This window comes from Salmo salar, chromosome 10, assembly GCF_965601325.2.
Source record: "Salmo salar chromosome 10, fSalSal1, whole genome shotgun sequence".
NCBI classification, from domain to species: domain Eukaryota; kingdom Metazoa; phylum Chordata; class Actinopteri; order Salmoniformes; family Salmonidae; genus Salmo; species Salmo salar.
The window spans coordinates 20276159-20296861 of record NC_138300.1 but is presented as its reverse complement, the minus strand read 5'-3'; the positions used below and the strand labels follow the sequence as shown (position 1 = coordinate 20296861).

The 20703-nt window shown below is 45.2% G+C and overlaps 1 protein-coding gene across 3 annotated transcripts in view; it reads left to right on the top strand.

The window, feature by feature from the left end:
- pip5k1ca (phosphatidylinositol-4-phosphate 5-kinase, type I, gamma a) overlaps positions 1-20703 on the top strand; it is an 89401-nt gene that overhangs the window by 56008 nt on the left and 12690 nt on the right. For 2 of the 3 annotated variants that reach the window (XM_014216262.3, XM_014216260.3), the window contains exons 6-16: positions 7263-7415; positions 9896-10195; positions 10542-10741; positions 10867-10950; positions 12481-12529; positions 15050-15134; positions 15504-15665; positions 15828-15999; positions 16541-16573; positions 16961-17074; positions 18536-18782. In XM_014216262.3, coding sequence (XP_014071737.1) covers positions 7263-7415; positions 9896-10195; positions 10542-10741; positions 10867-10950; positions 12481-12529; positions 15050-15134; positions 15504-15665; positions 15828-15999; positions 16541-16573; positions 16961-17074; positions 18536-18782 — 1599 coding nt within the window. The remainder of the gene's footprint in view (positions 1-7262; positions 7416-9895; positions 10196-10541; positions 10742-10866; positions 10951-12480; positions 12530-15049; positions 15135-15503; positions 15666-15827; positions 16000-16540; positions 16574-16960; positions 17075-18535; positions 18783-20703) is intronic. The other variant, XM_045687461.2, reaches the window with a different exon arrangement.

Genomic DNA, 20703 nt, shown 5'->3' with positions numbered 1-20703 from the left:
ATCCATTCACTGATTGTTCTAATATACTGCAAAATTCACGTGCGCTCCGTAGACTGGTCTTATCTGGCTGTCTGACCCTGCTGGGACACCTGTCACCATCTGATCCTGCTAAGACATGATGAGCATAGTGTTGTGTACTGACTGTGAACCATGACAGTGATGCCTGTAGAGCTGTTTATACCATGTCAGTGTGAAAAGTAGGGAATTCACTAGGGAAACTGACAGATCAATAATGTTACATTGCTATACTGACTAATTAAAACTCACATTGCGCTGAAAAAAAAATATTGGTTTGCAATCGTTTAGCCGCTGGTTTCAATCGTTTGATTCAAGTCTACTGTGATTGAGGAAAAAAATAATAGCTATATTTATCTGTCAAACAGCAGTTAACGTCCCAGCTAGATCAGTCAACTAAAGAGTAGCCAGTTTCTGCTCTGCTTGTTTTTACAACTCCGAGAAAAAGCGCAACACAGACAGCAGCTGCCTCTGTTCATAGAAAAAGGAGATAATTGTGGACTACAGGAAAAAGAGGACCGAGCACACCCCCATTCTCATCGACTGGGCTGCAGCGGAGCAGGTTGAGAGCTTCAAGTTCCTTGGTGTCCACATCACCAACAAACTAACATGGTCCAAGTACACCAAGACAGTCGTGAAGAGGGCACGACAAAACCTATTTCCCCTCAGGAGACTGAAAAGATTTGGCATGGGTCCTCAGATCCTCAAAAGGTTCTACAGCTGCACCATCAAGAGCATCCTGACTGGCAAATCTGACCACGACTCCAAAGTTTTAAGTTCCTCGGCGTACACATCACGGACAAACTGAAATGGTCCACCCACCCACTCAATAGTGCCTCTTCAACCTCAGGAGGCTGAAGAAATTTGGCTTGTCACCAAAAACACTCACAAACTTTTACAGATGCACAATCGAGAGCATCCTGTCGGGCTGTATCTCCGCCTGTTACGACAACTGCTCCGCCCACAACCGTAAGGCTCTCCAGAGGGTAGTGCGGTCTGCACAACGCATCACCTGGGGCAAACTACCTGCCCTCTAGAACACCTACACCACCCGATGTCACAGGAAGGCCAAAAAGATCATCAAGGACAACAACCACCCGAGTCACTGCCTGTTCACCCCGCTATCATCCAGAAGGCGAAGTCAGTACAGGTGCATCAAAGCTGGGACCGAGAGGCTGTTAAACAGCTTCTATCTCAAGGCCATCAGACTGTTAAACAGCCATCACTAACATTGAGTGGCTGCTGCCAACATACTGACACAAATCTCTATCCACTTTAATAATTAAAAATTGGATGTAAAAAATGTATCACTAGTCACTTTAAACAATGCCACTTTATATAATGTTACATACCCTACATTACTCATCTCATATGTATATAATGTATTCTATACCATCTACTGCATCTTGCCTATGCCGTTCGGCCATTGCTCATCCATATATTTATATGTACATATTCTTATTCATTCCTTTACACTTTTGTGTGTATAAGGTAGTTGTGAAATTGTTAGATTACTTGTTAGATATTACTGCACAGTCGGAACTAGAAGCACAAGCATTTAGCTACACTCGCATTAACACATGCTAACCATGTGTATGTGACCAATACAATTTTATTCGATTTCTGGTTGCATCACTGCCTGGTATGGCAACTGCTCGGCCTCCGACCGCAAGGCACTACAGAGGGTAGTGCGAACGGCCCACTACATCACTGGGGCCAAGCTTCCTGCCATCCAGGACCTCTATACCAGGCGGTCTCAGAGGAAGGCCCTAAAAATTGTCAAAGACTCCAGCCACCCTAATCATAGACTGTTCTCTCTGCTACTGCATGGAAAGCGGTACTGGAGCGCCAAGTCTAGGTCCAAGAAGCTTCTAAACAGCTTCTACCCCCAAGCCATATGACTCCTGAACATCTAATCAAATGGCTACCCAGACTATTTGCATTGTCCCCCCTCCCTCTTTTACACAGTTGCTACTCTCTGTCATCTATGCATATTCACTTTAATAACTCTATCTACATGTACATATTACCTCAACTAACCAGTGCCCCCGCACATTGACTCTGTACCGGTACCCCCCTGTATATAGTCTCGCAATTGTTATTTTACTGCTGCTCTTTAATGACTTGTTACTTTTTTATTTCTTATTCTTATCCGTATTTTTTTTAACTGCACGGTTGGTTAGGGGCTCTTAAGTAAGCATTTCACTGTAAGGTCTACACCTGTTGTATTCGGCGCATGTGACTAATCAAATTTGATTTGATTCATATCTCTCGTGCTGGTTCTATACGCCCGCCTATCAGAAGTTTTGCCTTCACACAGCCTGTCCGCGTATGCTCTGTGGTGTCTGTGCGGTCCTAAATTCAGCCGGCTGAAACCGGAAAACAACCTACCCTACCGATCTGAGGTGTCCGCATGGTCCTAAAGCACACCAAATTCATGTGGGAGGGTCATGTCCCCCTCGTCCCCAGTGAAAGTTGCGACCCCGGTCATTTGTGTGAGTACAGTAAATGTTGAGTGCCCTTCTCTAAAGGCATACCGAAAGTCTTTTAATTTGTTTGCAGAGACATTTTCTAACAGTTTACTAAGAGCTGGCAGCAAGTTGATCGGTCGGCTGTTAGAACCAGTAAAGGCCGCTTTACCATTCTTGGTAAGCGTAATGACTTTGGCTTCCCTCCAGGCCTGAGGGCAAACAATTTCCTCTCGGCTCAGATTAAAAATATGACAGGAGTGGTTATACAGCCAGCTACTATCCTCAGTAGGTTTCCATCTAAGTTGTCAATGCCAGGAGGTTTGTCATTATTGATCGATAACAATTTTTCCACCTCTCCAACACTAACTTTACAAAATTAAAACTTTCAATGCTTTTCTTTCATGATTAATTTTTTTAGGCATGAATAAGATGGCTCACTGTTCGTTGTAGGCATTTCCTGCCTAAGTTTGCCCACTTTGCCAATGAAGTATAAATCAGAAAATAGAATCAGAAAAATAGAATCAGAAAAATAATTGGCAATATCAAATGGTTTTGTGATGAATAAGCCATCTGATTTGATGAAAGATGGAGTTGAATTTGTCTTTTAATTTAAAGTACTTTAAAGTACTCATTTATCATTATCATTGATCTTGGCTTCATAATACAGTTTCGTCTTCTTTTTGTTGAGTTTAGTGACATATTTTTTTTACATCAACCACATAAGAGTAACAGCTAAATCTTTTGTATGATCTCTTATACACTATTTTAGGCCCAGCTTTTGGAACTTTGACTTTCCTGGATATAGCCACTATATTGTGATCACTGCATCCAATGGGTAGGGATACAGCTTTAGAACAAAGTTCTACAGTATTAGTAAAAATGTGACAAATACATGTGGCGATCTAGTTCCTGTAGTGTTTGTAAACACCCTGCTAGGTTGATTAATAACCTGAACCAGATTATAGGCACTGGTTACAGTGAGAAGCTTTCTCTTGAGCGGACAGCTTTATGAAAACCAGTCAATATTTAGGTCCCCAAGAAAGTAGACCTCTCTGTTTACATCACATACACTATCAAGCATATCTAGATACTGACTGTTAGCACTTGAAAATAATTTGTGATATGCAGTTCACGAACAAGTTTTTATTTTTACTGACTCGTGAGCCACAATTCGTTTTTACAAGTGATTATATTAGTCATTCGTTTGACCTGCTGGCCGCAATTGATTTTACAGCAGGATTAATACGCGCTCCTCTGAAAGATTCTTTTTTTTTTACTGAATGAGTCGAAAAGATCTGAGTCAGTGGAAAGAGGCAGGTGAACCTGCAACCACAACACTCCAATAACAGTTGACATGAGATCTTCTGTAAGCATTACAGGGATATGGCACTGAATACATATATATATCTCCCCCATAAGCATTCCTGTCTCTTCTGTAAATGTTATCTCTTTGTATTGCTACTGCTGTATAATCAAAGGAATTATCTAAGTGAGTCTCGGGAAATTACTAATATATGAATGTTATCTGATGTTAGCAAGTTATTGATTTCATGAACCTTACATATATATATATGAGAAAAAAACCAAAAACTTCAGCAGTCCATTAATCAGTTGGTGTGTGTGTGTGCTGCCGGGTTGAAGCTACAAACCCATAGACTTGGCTCTCTTATCCCTTCCAGGCTTTTGGGAGGGAGGGTGGACAATGAGCCTGCCATAGCGGATGTACTGTAAGTAATGTCCCCACACACTCTGGCAGCTTTAATGGCTGGGATACGTTTTTCCCTCTTCTGGCGCACAGCTTCAGGATAGTCCTCGTTGAGGAAGATGTACGTCCCTCTGAAGTTTTTGTTTCTGTCCAGAACAGCTAGCTTGTCCTTGAACCTCAGGAAATTGACCACTATCGGCCTGGGCTTGTCACCTGGGCCGGTGGTGGGTTTTCCAGTCCTGTGGGCGCGCTTGATCTCAATCTTCCTGTTGTCCAGCTTCAGTTTCTCAATAATAATTTCCCTCACTTTGTCTTCAAACTCCGTCCAGGTCTCGTGGAGATTCTGCAATTCCGTCCACAACAATGTTGTTCCATCTTTATTTTCCCTTGAGATAAGCTAATTTCTCCATTGTTATCATGGATTCACATACAGAACTGATGTCCTCTCTCAATGACTTATGGATTGCTGTCATCTTGGTGTTCTCCTGTTTAGACTCATCGAGCTGACCATGGGAGAACTGCAAACTGTTCTTCAGGTCCTGGACCTCTGGTCAGGTTGTCCATTCTTTTAGTAGTTGACTCCACCGGTGTTTGGACACAACACTTTAAAGCTATTTTCTTGTTGTTGAAAACAACTGCTTGTAGAACTATTTTTGTTCGTTTAAAAGATCCTTCACCTGTGATCGAGAGACTCCACTGTCCTCAACAGTACTCTCACCAGCTTTGGTCTTTGTCATGGTAGCAACGTAGGCTACACTGTTACCCTCGTGGTTGCAGACAGGACAGGTCGCAGGGAAGATGGCGCCAACGAGAAAAATGAGCTACTTCTCTGGAGCAAAATAGACCTGGTGGTGTTGCAGGGCAGCAACAAGCCCAGGACAATCCATGGTCCAAGCCACAAGGGCTAACCGCGCCGGGGGCTGCGTTCACAATTCGTTGGGGCAGTGAATCGTGAAGCGTCTCTGTCATTAACCTAGGGTTGGTTATGTGTTAAGCACACTGGGGTTCTGGTCTAGACACACACAGCGGAACACAGCAGAGATGAGATGTCAGTCCAACCTGAGCAGCTTGTTACAGAAGCCCCTGAAGGAACAGACCATCTCATGTATAAACATATGGGCCTGGGCTATTTTAAGATCCTCTGTGCATTAGGTGTATCGGTCTGCATTCGGGGCTCCCGAGTGGCGCGGCAGTCTAAGGCACTGCATCTCAATGCTTGAGGCGTCACTACAGCCACCCTGGTTCGTATCCAGGCTGTATCACAACTAGAGGTCGACCGATTATGATTTTTCAACGCCGATACCGATTATTGGAGGGCCCCAAAAAAAAGCCGCTGCCGATTAATCGGCCAATTTTAAATAAAACATTTTTTTATTTTTTTTTATATATATTATGTTTGTAGTAATGACAATTACAACAATACTGAATGAACACTTATTTTAACTTAATAAAATCAATTTAGTCTCAAATAAATAATGAAACATGTTCAATTTGGTTTAAATAATGCAAAAATAAAGTGTTGGAGAAGCAAGTAAAAGTGCAATATGTGCCATGTAAAAAAGCTAATGTATGTTAGTTCCTTGCTCAGAACATATGAAAGCTGGTGGTTCCTTTTAACATGAGTCTTCAATATTCCCAGGTAAGAAGTTTTAGGTTGTAGTTATTATAGGACTATTTCTCTCTATACCATTTGTATTTCATATACCTTTGACTATTGGATGTTCTAATAGGTACTTTAGTATTGCCAGCCTAATCTCGGGAGTTGATAGGCTTGAAGTCATACATTTTACATTTTTACATTTTAGTCATTTAGCAGAAGCTCTTATCCAGAGCGACTTACAGTAGTGAATTCATACAGGTTTAAAAATACATACTTGTGTATTGATTTTAAGAAAGCCATTGATGTTTATGGTTAGGTACACATTGGTGCAACGACACAGCTTTTTTCGCGAATGCGCTTGTTAAATCACCTGTTTGGCGAAGTAGGCTATGATTCAATGATAAATTAACAGGCACCACATCGATTATATGCAACGCAGGACAAGCTAGATAAACTGGTAATATCAACCATGTGTAGTTAACTAGTGATTATGTTAAGATTGATTGTGTTTTATAAGATATGTTTAACGCTAGCTAGCACCTTACCTTGGCTCCTTGCTGCACTCGCATACAGATAGTCAGCCTGCCGCTTAGTCTCCTCGTGGAGTGCAATGTAATCGGAGTCCAAAAATTCCGATTACCGATTTGTTATGAAAACTCGAAATCGGCCCTAATTAATCGGCCATTCCGATTTTATCGGTCGACCTCTAAACATACGGCCATGATTGGGAGTCCCATAGGGCGGCACACAATTGGCCCAGCGTCGTCTGGGTTTGGCCAGTGTAAGCCGGCATTGTAAATAAGAATTTGTTCTTAACTGGCTTGTCCAGTTAAATAAAGGTAAAATAAAAATGTAATGTGTGTGTGAGACTGGCCACGTGTGTGTGCGAGGTGTTCCTGCCTCAGTGATTCATCACAGTGCCTGGGGCCAGTGCTCGTGCTCTCTGCACTCAGGGTCCCTTCTCTCTTACTCTCGCTTCCTCTCTCTACCTCTATCTCCCTCACTCCTCTCTCTTCCTCTCTTTTTTCCCCTTTCTCATCCTCTCTCTCTCAGTCGTTCTCTCCATCCATCCCGTCCTTCCCTCCCGACTGTCCTTCCATCCCTCATTCCCAATACTGTCTGATTGGGATGTTTATGCATCAGTCTCCTGCTGTGCGTGTTTCAACAAGGTGTTGTTTCTAGCTTGTCCTCGTTTCGTCTCACTTTATTAGACCATCTCATTTCCACTACCACATAGACAGGCTTTTCAGATATCGTTTTGCTGTCTCTAAAGAAAATAACAGAGCGCAAGAAGGCGTAGGTAATGGATTATGGTGAAACTATTGTCTTGATTCACTGCTTTTCTAAGGAGGATTATTATCTAACCCCCATAAGTGATATTTGTTTTCAAACAGAAATGTTTTATTTAAGTTTTTCAGTGTTTTTACCCAATCTGACCAGTGTCCCTCTGCTTTTATCTCTGTGTCTCTAGTACTCCTTGTGTAACGAGCCCCTGATTGAGTTGTCCAACCCCGGGGCCAGTGGCTCTGTGTTCTACCTGACCAAGGACGATGAGTTCATCATCAAGACCGTCATGCACAAGGAGGCAGAGTTTCTGCAGAAGCTGCTGCCTGGATACTACATGGTGAGATGTGACCCCACACACTCGCAATACGCACTCGCAATACGCACTCGCAATACGCACACGCAATACGCACTCGCAATACACACACGCAATACGCACACATGCACGCACGTACACATACACAAACGCATGTGTTCACGCATATACAGAAACACACACACACACAAGCATGCACGTACAGATACCCGTGCATGCACGTGCGCACACACCCTGCATAATTCTTTCACATACTACACTCTTCATTGTAATCCCACTCACTAACATACTACACACTCACTCTACAACCAGAGACGCAATCTTTCCTTATGAATCTGAAATTCCTTCTTTTCTGACACAAAGGAACATGAGGCCCATGTTTTTACTGATCCCATCCTTATGCACTTCATTGCTCCAATCCCAAACTCTACCTACCTGCTTTACACCTTGGTACATTCATTGTCTAGACCAGGGATTGGCGACTTTGATGGGGGTGGAGGGCCACAACATCTGAACTCCATGTGTTTTCGAGTTAATTTCGTGCAATTCTACACATTTTGCCATGTGCTGTAGAGAATGTTGCTGTTTTAAAGCTAGTTTGCTGCAAATCTACACATTTTGCCATATGCTGTAGAGAAAATGTTGCTGTTTTAAAGCTAGTTTGCTGCAAATCTACACGTTTTGCCATGTGCTGTAGAGAAAATGTTGCTGTTTTACAGCTAGTTTGCTGCAAATATACACATTTTACCATAGGATGGAGAGAAATGTTTGCAGTAATTTGACCTTGATCACTACAAGTTTAGTTAGTCTAGCGGCCAGCTAACTTACCAATCTAAACATAATTATCTGACATGGGCTAATTGAGTAACAATCAGAGACCGACATAAGAGAGAAACTATGGATGCACAACTAAATTTCAAAATTGCACCGTGTGTATTCTACCTCGCAGCGAAGTTGAGACCCTGACTAAATTGATCAGAGGGCCTGGGTCGCCAGTTGCCTATTCCTGGTCTAGACTGCAGATAACTGGAGGTCATCGAGCCTTGTAAGGCTCTTGTCACTGTGTAACAGAAGCAGGATGTTGTTGAGCCTCTGTTAGCCATGCTGGTCACACTTCAGTAGAACTCTGTTTAAATAGCAACAGCTCCATGTATGTCCATGTTTCTATTTTAGGTTCCTGGTGGGGCGAAGCTTGTGTAAATTCGTGTACCAACAGAGCATTAGTGCATGAGAACAGGGTAGACTCACACATTTACACTGACCTTTTCCACAATTTGGGCTCCAGACCATTGCAGTTGCACGATTCTTATGGGTGTTTTAGGTATACGAGTTAAGGAGCCCAGAGAGATTCTGAGCCATGCAGGTTGTCTATAGCCTGAAGCCATAACAGACTGAGACTGACTGACTGAGACACAGTGGGGAGACACACACACACACACACACACACACACACACACACACACACACACACACACACACACACACACACACACACACACACACACACACAGGCAGTAGAGCAACTCTACACGCCTGCTGCATCTGACAGGACTGGGTTGGGCTGGCGGCATAATGTAAAGCATGGTGATGTAACAGATGTCCGTGCCACCCTCTCACTTTTACCCCTCACACTTGTTTTACACACTCATGCTATTATTTTCCTTGCCTGTCCCCCCCCCCCATCATTTAAAATGTTTCCGTGCCAAGCTCTATTCTCTGTTACGGTTTCACTTGTTCTCATCCTCTCACATCTCTCTTTCTCTATCCCTGTCTTTCCTCCCCCGCTCTCTCTCTCTCTCTCTCTCTCTCTCTCTCACGTGTCTGTTGTTGACTTGTCAGCGCTGTGCCCTCCACTCATGGACAGATGGGTCGTCTGTGGCTGGAGGATATGGGTTCCCTCTCTCTCTCCCTCTGTTTCTCTCCATTCCTCTCTTCCGCCTACTCTCTATCATGCCTCAGTCGGTATCTCCTTTGAAGGTCACTGGCTTTTGCCTAAAAGCCTGAAAGCCCCTCAGCAGGCTGCTGTTGGAGCCCTGCGGCCCCTCTGGCCCCCTCCGGCCCCTGTCTGTTGCCCCTCTCTTCCCCTCTCGAGATATATATATATATATATATATATATCTCTGTCTGTCTGCCAGTCTGCCAGCAGTGGTTGTTTTTGAGTGGATAAGGAGCAGGCTCCTCTGTCATTACTTTAATGGGATTCAGGAGGTTAAGGTCAATGTTTTTGCAACGTGTCGCTTGGTTAACCTAATTTAAAGGGGAAGATTGATGAGATATTTTTACTGAAGGGTGAATTAGATTTGTTTAAACAGCTCGTGCTTTGGGTTACTGCTTTCGGTCTTTTTTTGCCTATTCATGTGTTTTGAATATTTTGAAGGTTAGTTTGGTCTTGAAGAATCAGGTGGTACCAAATCATGGACTGTTTGTTCCAATACTGCCCTGTGCACTTGGTCTGGTCTTGGTACCTTCGGTCTTTTTCTCACACTGTCTCTCTCGCTCTCCAGAACCTCAACCAGAACCCTCGCACCCTGCTTCCCAAGTTCTTCGGCCTGTACTGCATCCAATCTGGCGGTAAGAACATCCGCATGGTGGTCATGAACAATGTTCTACCGCGCGCCGTCCGCATGCACCTCAAGTTTGACCTGAAGGGCTCCACGTACAAACGCTGTGCCTCGAAGAAGGAGAGACAGAAAGCCAAGCCCACCTTCAAAGACCTGGACTTCATGCAGGACCTGCAGGATGGCCTGATGCTGGACCAGGATATGTACAGCGCTCTGGTCAAGACCCTGCAGAGAGACTGTCTGGTGAGGAAAACCAGCCGGGTTTAGGAGACATTGCTATAAGGGTTTAAACATTGACCTAGTTTGAAACCTAGCATGTACAGTTGAGGACAAATGTAATATGACAAACTCTCTTACACGCCAAGCAGCAAGTTCATGATTAAATACATTTCTGAAATATGCCCCTGACTGTGCGATTACGTCATCCACTGTGTTGCAAATGTGTCATATGTCACTGCAGTACAGGTTAACTTTTTAATGCCCTGAACTGTAATAGAAAATATCATTGAGAAGGACCCCATTGACCTGTGGACCTGTTCGTAGGCTTGATCGGCCTGGCTCAGTCCCATGTCTCTGTGTATGTTCCCAGGTGCTGGAGAGCTTTAAGATCATGGACTACAGCTTGCTGCTGGGGGTCCATAACATCGACCAGGCAGAGAGGGAGCAGCAGATGGAGGGAGGAGAGAAGGATGAGAAGAGGCCCGTGGCCCAGAAGGCCCTCTACTCCACTGCCATGGAGTCTATCCAGGGAGGGGCTGCCTGCGGGGAGTCTATCGAAACAGACGACACGTGAGTGACTGACACGTGTGACAGGCTGGGTGTGTGTGTGTATGAGTGTTGCTTGTTGTCTCCTATCTTTGTCGGTGTCAGTTTTTGTATCTCACTCTATCTCTTCATGTTTGTCATGTTTGTAGGATGGGTGGCATTCCAGCAGTCAATGGGAAAGGAGAGCGTCTACTCCTCTACATCGGAATCATAGACATCCTGCAATCCTACAGGTAATAATCACACATCATTCAGTCATACACGTACCCATACATCATATCAATTATACAGTCGTGTTCATTAGGGCACACTGTAGCAAAACGTTTTGGAACGGAAATGAAAACGTACATTTCTTATTGAAGTTCAGATAGTCCCTCTTTTCTTCAGTATGGGGCCTAATGAATGTGACCCAGGTAATTACACTGAACAAAAATATAAATGCAACATGTAAATTGTTTGTCCCATGTTGCATGAGTGGAAATAAAAGATGCCAGAAATGTTCCATTTGCACAAAAAGCTTATTTCTCTCAAATATTTTGCACAAATTTGTTTACATCCCTGTTAGTGAGCAATTTATCCTTTGCCTAGATAATCCATCCACCTAACAGGTGTGGCATAGCAAGAAACTGATTAAACAGCATGATCATTAAACAGGTGCACCTTGTGCTGGGGACAATAAAAGGCCACTCTAAAATGTGCAGTTTTGTCACAGCACAATGCCGTAGATGTCTCAAGTTTTGAGGGAGCAAGCAATTGGCATGCTTACTGCAGGAATGTCCACCAGAGTTGTTGCCAGACAACTGAATGTTCATTTTCTCTACCATAAGCCGCCTTGTCGTTTTAGAAAATTTGGCAGTGTGTCCAACCAGCCTCACAACCGCAGACCATGTGTATGGCGTTGTGTGGGCGAGCAGTTTGCTGATTTCAATGGTGGCGGTGGGGTTATGGTATGGGCAGGCATAAGCTACAGACAACGAACACAATTGCATTTTATCGATGGCAATTTGAATGCACTGAGATAACGTGACGAGATTATGAGGCCCATTGTTGTGCCATTCATCCGCCATCACCTCATGTTTCAGCATGATAATGCACAGCCCCATTTCGCAAGGATCTGTACACAATTCCTGGAAGCTGAAAATGTCCCAGTTCTTCCATGGCCTGCATACTCCCCAGACATGTCACCCATTGAGCATGTTTGGGATGCTCTGGATCAACGTGTACGACAGCGTGTTCCAGTTCCCACCAATATCCAGAAACTTTGCACCGCCATTGAAGAGGAGTGGGACAACATTTCACAGGCCACAATCAAAAGCCTGATCAACTCTATGCGAAGAGGCATGAGGCAAATGGTGGCCACACCAGATACTGACTGTTTTTTTGATCCAGGCCCTTACCTTTTCTTTTTAAGGTATCTGTTCGTAGGGTTGACTGTATACCCAGTCATGTAAAATCCATAGATTAGGGCCTAATGAATACATTTCAATTGGCTGATTTCCTTATATGAACTGTAATTCAGTAAAATCTTTGAAATTGTTGCGTGTTGCGTTTGTTTTTACTCAGTATATATTATGACTCATTCAGCCACTCTCTGTCATGTAGAACCAGTCTCCCAGCTTCATAAGAGTAACAACATATTCAGCCTCCGTCAGTGTAGAAAAAAGCCTGTAGCCGTGGATGGCTGCCGCTGTTTACATTTGTCTCTGTGACCTTAATGCATTTTGAATATCAAACGTTTGACTGTTATTTCTTTCCGGTTCCAGGCTAATAAAGAAGCTGGAGCACACATGGAAGGCTATGGTTCACGATGGAGTGAGTTCCACGTTCATCATAATCCCTCTTCGTTTGTATTTCTTATTACAGTGGACTCTGTAATCATATCTGAGCTCTTTATGAACATAATCATTTCCAATATGCGTTTCTTCTCTGGCTTATGGGTTATGTAACACTATGTTTTCATCTTAGGAGCTATTCTATTGCCAAGTCTTGTGACTGGTCGAGGTTTTCTTAGGTCATGCTTAGGGGCCAAGACTTTCCTGATCATGTGACCTGTGAGTAGAGCCCAGAGTTTTTCCCGCTCAGGTCATGTGCTGAGGAAAAACTCCTGGTCCCTAGTCCTTTTTATGGACAAGACAGTCTGTCTTACTCCAGCCCCTCCCAGACAAACAGCTGTGACCAGCTGTGGTTTTAATCATTGAACAGCAAGCTAGCGTCTGTCCCCCCCCCCCCCCCCCCCGTCTGGGAGTACGCTATACCCTGCCATTCTTTTCCCTCATGCATTTATTGACGAAGTCACCGCTATACAGACAGGTTGAGCTATTGAGGAGAAGCAGAGTAGCCCTTTGTGTGTGTTTGGCCTTGTGTATCATTGCAACAATACAGGTCCTTCGGGCCACTTGTCTAAGTAGTGTGTGTGTGTGTAGCCTCCTTATTGAATCTGTCCAATACACATGTACACAGTGACCCAGTAAGATCTCCCTCCTCCCCCTCCTCCTCATCTCTAACAGATCCTCTGGTTCTGACCTCAAGCACCTCACACTCCCCCTTTCCTCTCAGACATCAGCTCCAGGATGCTCCTAGTAACCACAGTCTCTCGCTCTCGCTCATTTTTTGCTCTTTCCTTCTTTCTTATTTTTCCCTCCCCCTCTTGTCTAACAAGCCTGGTGTACATCATCTTATGTTCTCACCCTGTCTCTGTGATGTGTTGTGAAACCAGCATAATGAGTGAATGATGAAGGGCTATATACAGTGAGGGGGGAAAAGTATTTGATCCCCTGCTGATTTTGTACGTTTGCCCACTGACAAAGAAATGATCAGTCTATAATTTTAATGGTAGGTTTATATGAACAGTGAGAGACAGAATAACAACAACAAAAAATCCAGAAAAACGCATGTCAAAAATGTTATAAAATGATTTGCATTTTAATGAGGGAAATAAGTATTTGACCCCTCTGCAAAACATGACTTAGTACTTGGTGGCAAAACCCTTGTTGGCAATCACAGAGGTCAGACGTTTCTTGTAGTTGGCCACCAGGTTTGCACACATCTCAGGAGGGATTTTGTAGATCTTCTCCAAGTCATTAAGGTTTCGAGGTTGACATTTGGCAACTCGAACCTTCAGCTCCCTCCACAGATTCTCTATGGGATTAAGGTCTGGAGACTGGCTAGGCCACTCCAGGACCTTAATGTGCTTCTTCTTGAGCCACTCCTTTGTTGCCTTGGCCATGTGTTTTGGGTCATTGTCATGCTGGGATACCCATCCACAACCCATTTTCAAAGCCCTGGCTGAGGGAAGGAGGTTCTCACCCAAGATTTGACGGTACATGGCCCCATCCATCGTCCCTTTGATGCGGTGAAGTTGTCCTGTCCCCTTAGCAGAAAAACACCCCCAAAGCATAATGTTTCCACCTCCATGTTTGACGGTGGGGATGGTGTTCTTGGGGTCATAGGCAGCATTCCTCCTCCTCCAAACTCCACGAGGTGAGATCTTGCATGGAGCCCCAGGCCAAGGGATATTGACAGTTTTTTGGGGTTTCTTCCATTTGCGAATAATCGCACCAACTGTTGTCACCTTCTCACCAAGCTGCTTGGCGATGGTCTTGTAGCCCATTCCAGCCTTGTGTAGGTCTACAATCTTGTCCCTGACATCCTTGGAGAGCTCTTTGGTCTTGGCCATGGTGGAGAGTTTGGAATCTGATTGATTGCTTCTGTGGACAGGTGTCTTTTATACAGGTAACAAGTTGAGATTAGGAGCACTCCCTTTAAGAGTGTGCTCCTAATCTCAGCTCGTTAGCTGTATAAAAGACACCTGGGAGCCAGAAATCTACTTTTTATTAAAATGCAAATCAATTTATGACATTTGACATGCGTTTTTCTGGATTTTTTTGTTGTTATTCTGTCTCTCACTGTTCAAATAAACCTACCATTAAAATTATAGACTGATCATTTCTTTGTCAGTGGGCAAACGTACAAAATCAGCAGGGGATCAAATACTTTTTTCCCCCCACTGTATTCTCAGAGTTAACACAACCAACACATACACACATCGGGATTTATTCAGCTGCAGCGATGCTCTCGTTGTCTTCCTCTGAATAATGGGATGAGGAAGTGTTGTTTTTTTCTGGCCCCCTGTAGAGAGAGCGAGAGGATTCACAGACTAGGCCATGCAGAGGGACACAGAGCATGTGGGGAGACGCAGTATTTAAACGTGTTTTGTTCTCTCTCCCTCTACCGCTCTCTCATTCGCTTTGTCTTTCTCTCCTCATACCATTTTTCTCTGCCTCTCCTCCATCTTTCTTTCTTTGTCGCTCTTGTGCTTTCTCTCTCTCTCAGGACACCGTATCAGTCCATCGGCCAGGCTTCTATGCAGACAGGTTCTTCAAATTTATGAGCAGCACTGTGTTTAAGAAGAGCTCCTGTGAGTAGACCTGATCAGACTAGACTACCTGTCAGTCAGACTGACAGACACACCGCTTCCACTGCTTAATTCACTTATTGTTATGCTTGAAGGTTGCTGTTGGCTATTAACTTGATGTCTTATGAATGGATGTACTTTTTCACTTGAACTGCAAATACTCCGTTATGTATTTTGTACTGGCCGGTATTAGAAAAGATTGAACACTCAATCAATAAACAGCGAGTAGCAGCAGTGTACAAAACAAATGGGGGGGTGTCAATGTAATAGTCCCGTGGCCATTTGATGAATTGTTCAGCAGTACTGTTCCCTTTGGGAATAAGAAGACAAGTGTTCCCTTACTGATGTTATTCCTCTGTGTGTGTTCTGCAGCCTTGAAGTCTTCTCCCATTAAGAAGGGCCGTGTGGGCCTGACGGTGACTAAGTACACTGGCCCCGGGGCCGCCTGGTCAGCCAGCCAGCTGCCCTCGGAGAGAGACAACAACATCTACGACCTGAGAGGAGCACGCAGCTTCCCCACGCTGGAGGACGAGGGTAGGGGGTACTAGACCATGCAAACCCCCTCCCCCCCAATCACATTCACACACTCCACCTTCACACAGCCCTATCATTTTAACCTAGCTGGTAACGGAGACTGGATGCAGGTGTTTTGTCAACCTGTTCTGATTCTCTCTCCCCCTTCTCTCTTTCTCTCAGGGCGACCAGACCTCCTCCCCTGCACCCCTCCGTCATTTGAGGAGGCGACCACAGCCTCCATCGCCACCACGCTCTCCTCCACCACCTCTCTGTCCATCCCAGAGAGGTCTCCCTCAGACGCTGGAGCAGAGCACCCCCGCTACAGGTACCAGAACAACAGCTCTGAGAGAAGGTACCGTTATGGACACAATGTCCTATTTCTGGAGCATGTATTCATGACGCATGTGGAGCATGTCCTTTTCATGAGAAGAAAACAAGAAGAAGAAAATAAGTCAAGATGTATAATCAAGCAATAAGGCACGCGGAGGTGTGGTATATGGTCAATATACCACGGCTAAGGACTGTTCTTATGCACGACGCAACGCGGAGTGCCTGCATACAGCCGTTAGCCGTGGTATATTGGCCATATACCACAAACCCCCAAAGTGCCTTATTGCTATTATAAACTGGTTACCAACGTAATTAGAGCAGTAAAAATAAATGTTTTGTCATATCCGTGGAATACGGTCTGATATACCATGGCTGTCAGCCAATCAGCATTCAGGACTCAAACCACCCAGTTCATAATATAATGGTTATGTTCATGACTGAATAACCAACAATAACTGATTGTGTTGAACTGTGAAAGCTATAGAGCCTATTTTATGTACCCCACCCTGGCTTATAACGCCATTAACTTCCAGTGGTGTCTCTGTCCGTCTGTTTCTCTGCAGGAGGCACACCCAGTCTGTCAGCCATGACGGGAGGTAAGAGCACTACTCTGCATGGCCTGTATGAAATGCACAACTTATCCCGTTGCATAAAGGACTTGGTAGTTTAGTGTTCTTACAGCGCTAGTCATTCTGTCTCTGACCAGTGAGGAAGGCTACTAGGCTAGGGTGTGTCAGGTCTGCCTGTTGGTCTGTGTTTTTATGGGCGTGACCACCCTTCCTGTCGCTCAGTTGTATTTCCTGTGTGTGTGTTAAAGCTGACAGTTTGAACTTTAACCTCATAGTCATAGTATCATTTCAAATCCAAAGTGCTGGAGTAAAGAGCCGAAACAACACACGATTTGTCACTGTTCCATACTTTTGGAGCTCACTGTATGTGTGTATGTGTGCGTGTGTACTTACGTTACGCATTTTTGTGTGTAGGACTCAGGAGGAGGTGCGTGAGGAGGAGCAGCAGACCATCACGGTGGAGGTGGAGGTGAAGAGACACGACAGCGAGCCCATCATCACGGTCCCACAGCCCTCTCCAGAGACCAGGTACACAGCCTCAGCCTTACTCTACATAGACCAAGATGTATCACACAAAGCCCTGAAAAGTGAGGCTCAACTCTACTGAGCAGCACACCTAGCATCCAACACACTCGCTGAAACCAGGTCCATACATTTACAGAGTTATTAACCTTTCAACGGCCACCATCTCGGTACCTAACATGCTCGCTAGTTCTTATAAGCGCTCCCTGTAACACAGGGCGTCGTGGGTATAAAGTGTCCCAGATTGCTACCTTTCTGAAGGGGTTGTCAGGTTACAGACCTGTTACGACCCCAATAAGAACCGTGCCGCAGTTGCTTCTGCACTTTTCACTAAAAATAAACTGAAAATGTCTCACCTGCGACAGGATAACACCTTGGTTAGCTCTGGGAAGTGGGGCAGCTGTGGTCCCATTTGGTTGATAGGGCGGCGACGATATTAAGTCCCCACCTTACTCTAAGTCCCATTTGGTTATTGGAGTGGTTGTGGGCTGTTGCTATAAATCCATTATTATGGACAGATAAGCGCTGCCTGCGGATGTTCTCTGGAGCAGCCATCTAATTAGGTTAAGAGAGTGGAGTAGGGTGAGAGACAGGCTAAAAGGGTGAGACAGACAGACAGGAGTGCATTGGGAAAGTCGTGGAACTAGGTCAGAGGGTCTGTGGCTAAGGTTGGGCTGAGAGGCTGAGACAGGGCCAGACATATGGCCTCAGGGGGGCTGGGTGGGGTAGAAGGGTGAAGTGGACCGGCAGGCCAACGGGGTACTGGGAAATTAGCCATCTGGAGACCCGGCTCCTCAAAGCAGCCTCAGAGACCCCTGCTGGGGGAGAGAGTGAGAGGTGAGGGCAAGAGAGAATAAAAGAGAGAGACTGCAAGGTCCATGGCTGCATGGTAACCACAACACCAAGTCCACCCATTTTAAAGACTTCTTCCCAACCAATCAGGTCTGTCTCTGAGTCTGAGATGCTGTCATTGCTCTTTAGGAATGCCAGGCTCCAGGTTTTTCAGCCTAAGCTCTAAACACACAAGGCTGAGAAAGCAATCTGGGATAAGCTTGTCGTTCCTAATAGTCAATGATCTGGGCCTGGACAATAGAGGGATTGTGGTGGCGCGGCACCATGCCATCTGGTGCTGTAAGTCTGGGTTAGTCCCGTCATCATAAACCACCCTGGAGCCTGTTCCTTCTGATCTAACGGGTCAGTCTCAGCTCTGCCTGGCTGGGCTGTTCTTGTTCATTAGAAGGGCTTAATAGGAAGTGGCCCTGATCATTTGTCTGTACAGCTATTCTATCCTGTGCGTGAGAGAAGAGAGCGAGTAGCGAGAGCAGGTGTGTGTGTGTGTGTGTGGGGGGGGGGGGGTGTGTATGTGTGTTAGAGAACAGGTATGTACAGTATGTCTTATCACGTCTGTGGTTGTGTATGAGCAGGTGTGTCTGACCCCCCCCCACCCCCCTCTGTCTCTTTTCTCAGTGAGGAAGCGGAGGCTGCTGCCCCACCCCCCTCCTCCTCCTCTCCCCCAGCCCCTGGGGCCCCTGCTGAAGCCTCTACTGAGGCCCCTGCTGCTGAGACCCCTGGCCCAGAGGCCGCTGTCAGTCCCAAGGTTGTGGTGGTGGAGGCTGAGTGGGACCGCCGGGGCAGCACAGTGTCTGGGTCCGGATGCACCAGCCAAGCCTCCCAGGACGACGAGGATGACGTGCCAATCACAGACATCTACTTTGTAAGCTGTGCTTTCATTGGCTCACGCACACACACACACACACACACACACACACACACACACACACACACACCCCCGATCGTATTCCTTAGGGCATGCAACAGAAAACATTTTGTAACGGAAATCAAAGTCCAGGTAGTCCCTGCCTGTTTCAGTCTGTTGTGTTACGTTTGGTGCCTAATGAATACGACCCTGGACACAGTTATGATAGACGCTAAATACTACTAGCCCTACGTCTATAGGCTTCCAGCCCACTTACAGCAGGGTAAATAGCTAAATACTACAGTATCCTAGCTACTAAATAGATCCTAGGTTTGTCCGTCAGCAGGCATACTGCACTAACATGATATAGACAACAGCAGATGGTAAACTAGACACAGATAGCTTACATCTCCATTGGCCATCATTTCCATTTTTGCTTTGTCAAATATTGTTTGTCCGTGTGTGTCACTCATCATCGCCACCCGTAATGCAGATGGTCAGAGTGTGTGTTGTTAGTGTTGGGTCATGGGAGGGTATGTATGTGTGAGTGAGTTGGATGCCTTTCTACAGAAGCTTTGACAGTTGGACCCCAGAGGGAGCAGAGAGGGTGAGTCTGTAGAGGGTTAAGGGTTAACCCTAGAGTCGATGTCTCCGTGGAAATCTAACTAGCATAATAACAAAATCTCCATCAAAATCCATCAGTTTAAGCTAGAGATATGTTTTCTTTTCCATTGGAATGCGTCTAAATCCACCGCATCTGCCGACGTCGCCCTTCCGTATCTGCTGTGAAAGGTGGCAGAGCTAGAGCTGTGTTTGTCAGACCATGAGACATCCCGAAAATCAGTCTTCTCACGAAAACGTCTGTAGCGTTCGAACGGGCCTACACACTAATATGATCCCTTCATGGAAAGGTGAGTCTCTTGGAGGGCCACACACTAATATGATCCCTTCATGGAAAGGTGAGTCTCTAGGAGGGCCACACACTAATATGATCCCTTCATTGAAAGGTGAGTCTCTAGGAGGGCCACACACTAATATGATCCCTTCATGGAAAGGTGAGTCTCTAGGAGGGCCACACACTAATATGATCCCTTCATGGAAAGGTGAGTCTCTAGGAGGGCCACACACTAATATGATCCCTTCATGGAAAGGTGAGTCTCTAGGAGGGCCACACACTAATATGATCCCTTCATGGAAAGGTGAGTCTCTTGGAGGGCCACACACTAATATGATCCCTTCATGGAAAGGTGAGTCTCTTGGAGGGCCACAAGCCTCACAAGACTAGTCTGAAGGTTGCCAGGTAACATTACTAAACTCCCTTTTGATTTTTTTTTACTGTCTGTTTATCCATATAAGAAGCTGTTGTTCAATGCGTTTCTATAGGCTAAAAGCAGCAAGGCCAAACTCAATGTTTCATCAACAAAAAAATGAGATATATTTTTATACCTCAGGGGGTCCTAAAATTCTGAATGAAATAGTTAAATGATCCTTGGTATGACCATCTTAAAACAATTCCATATGTTTGGTTCTACGACAGATTTCAGAGCCAAAGCCATGCATTAATGGATGAGCCTCTGGTTATAAGGGATGAGAAGGCCGGATAGGGAAGTCTCCTCTGGCATTGCTCTGACTGGTGGACAGTCTCTCCTGCAATCAAACGCCTCACACTGTAGCCCAGTAGGTCTGTCTGTGGCCCTGAGCGTCAGTAGGTCTGTCTGTCTGTTTAGCAGCTGTCTGTTGCGTTTATGACCATTTCACCTGCTCTGCTCTGCTTCTCTCTTCATGTGCAGTAGCTCAGGTCAGGAGACGTAGAAAATAGAGACGCGGAGACACAGAGAAGATCTGTAGCAAACAGCAAGGCAACACTCCTAGACAACCACTATATCACCTCTGTCTCTGTATGCAGTATGCATCTGTGGCCATTTACATTTTAGCCAAC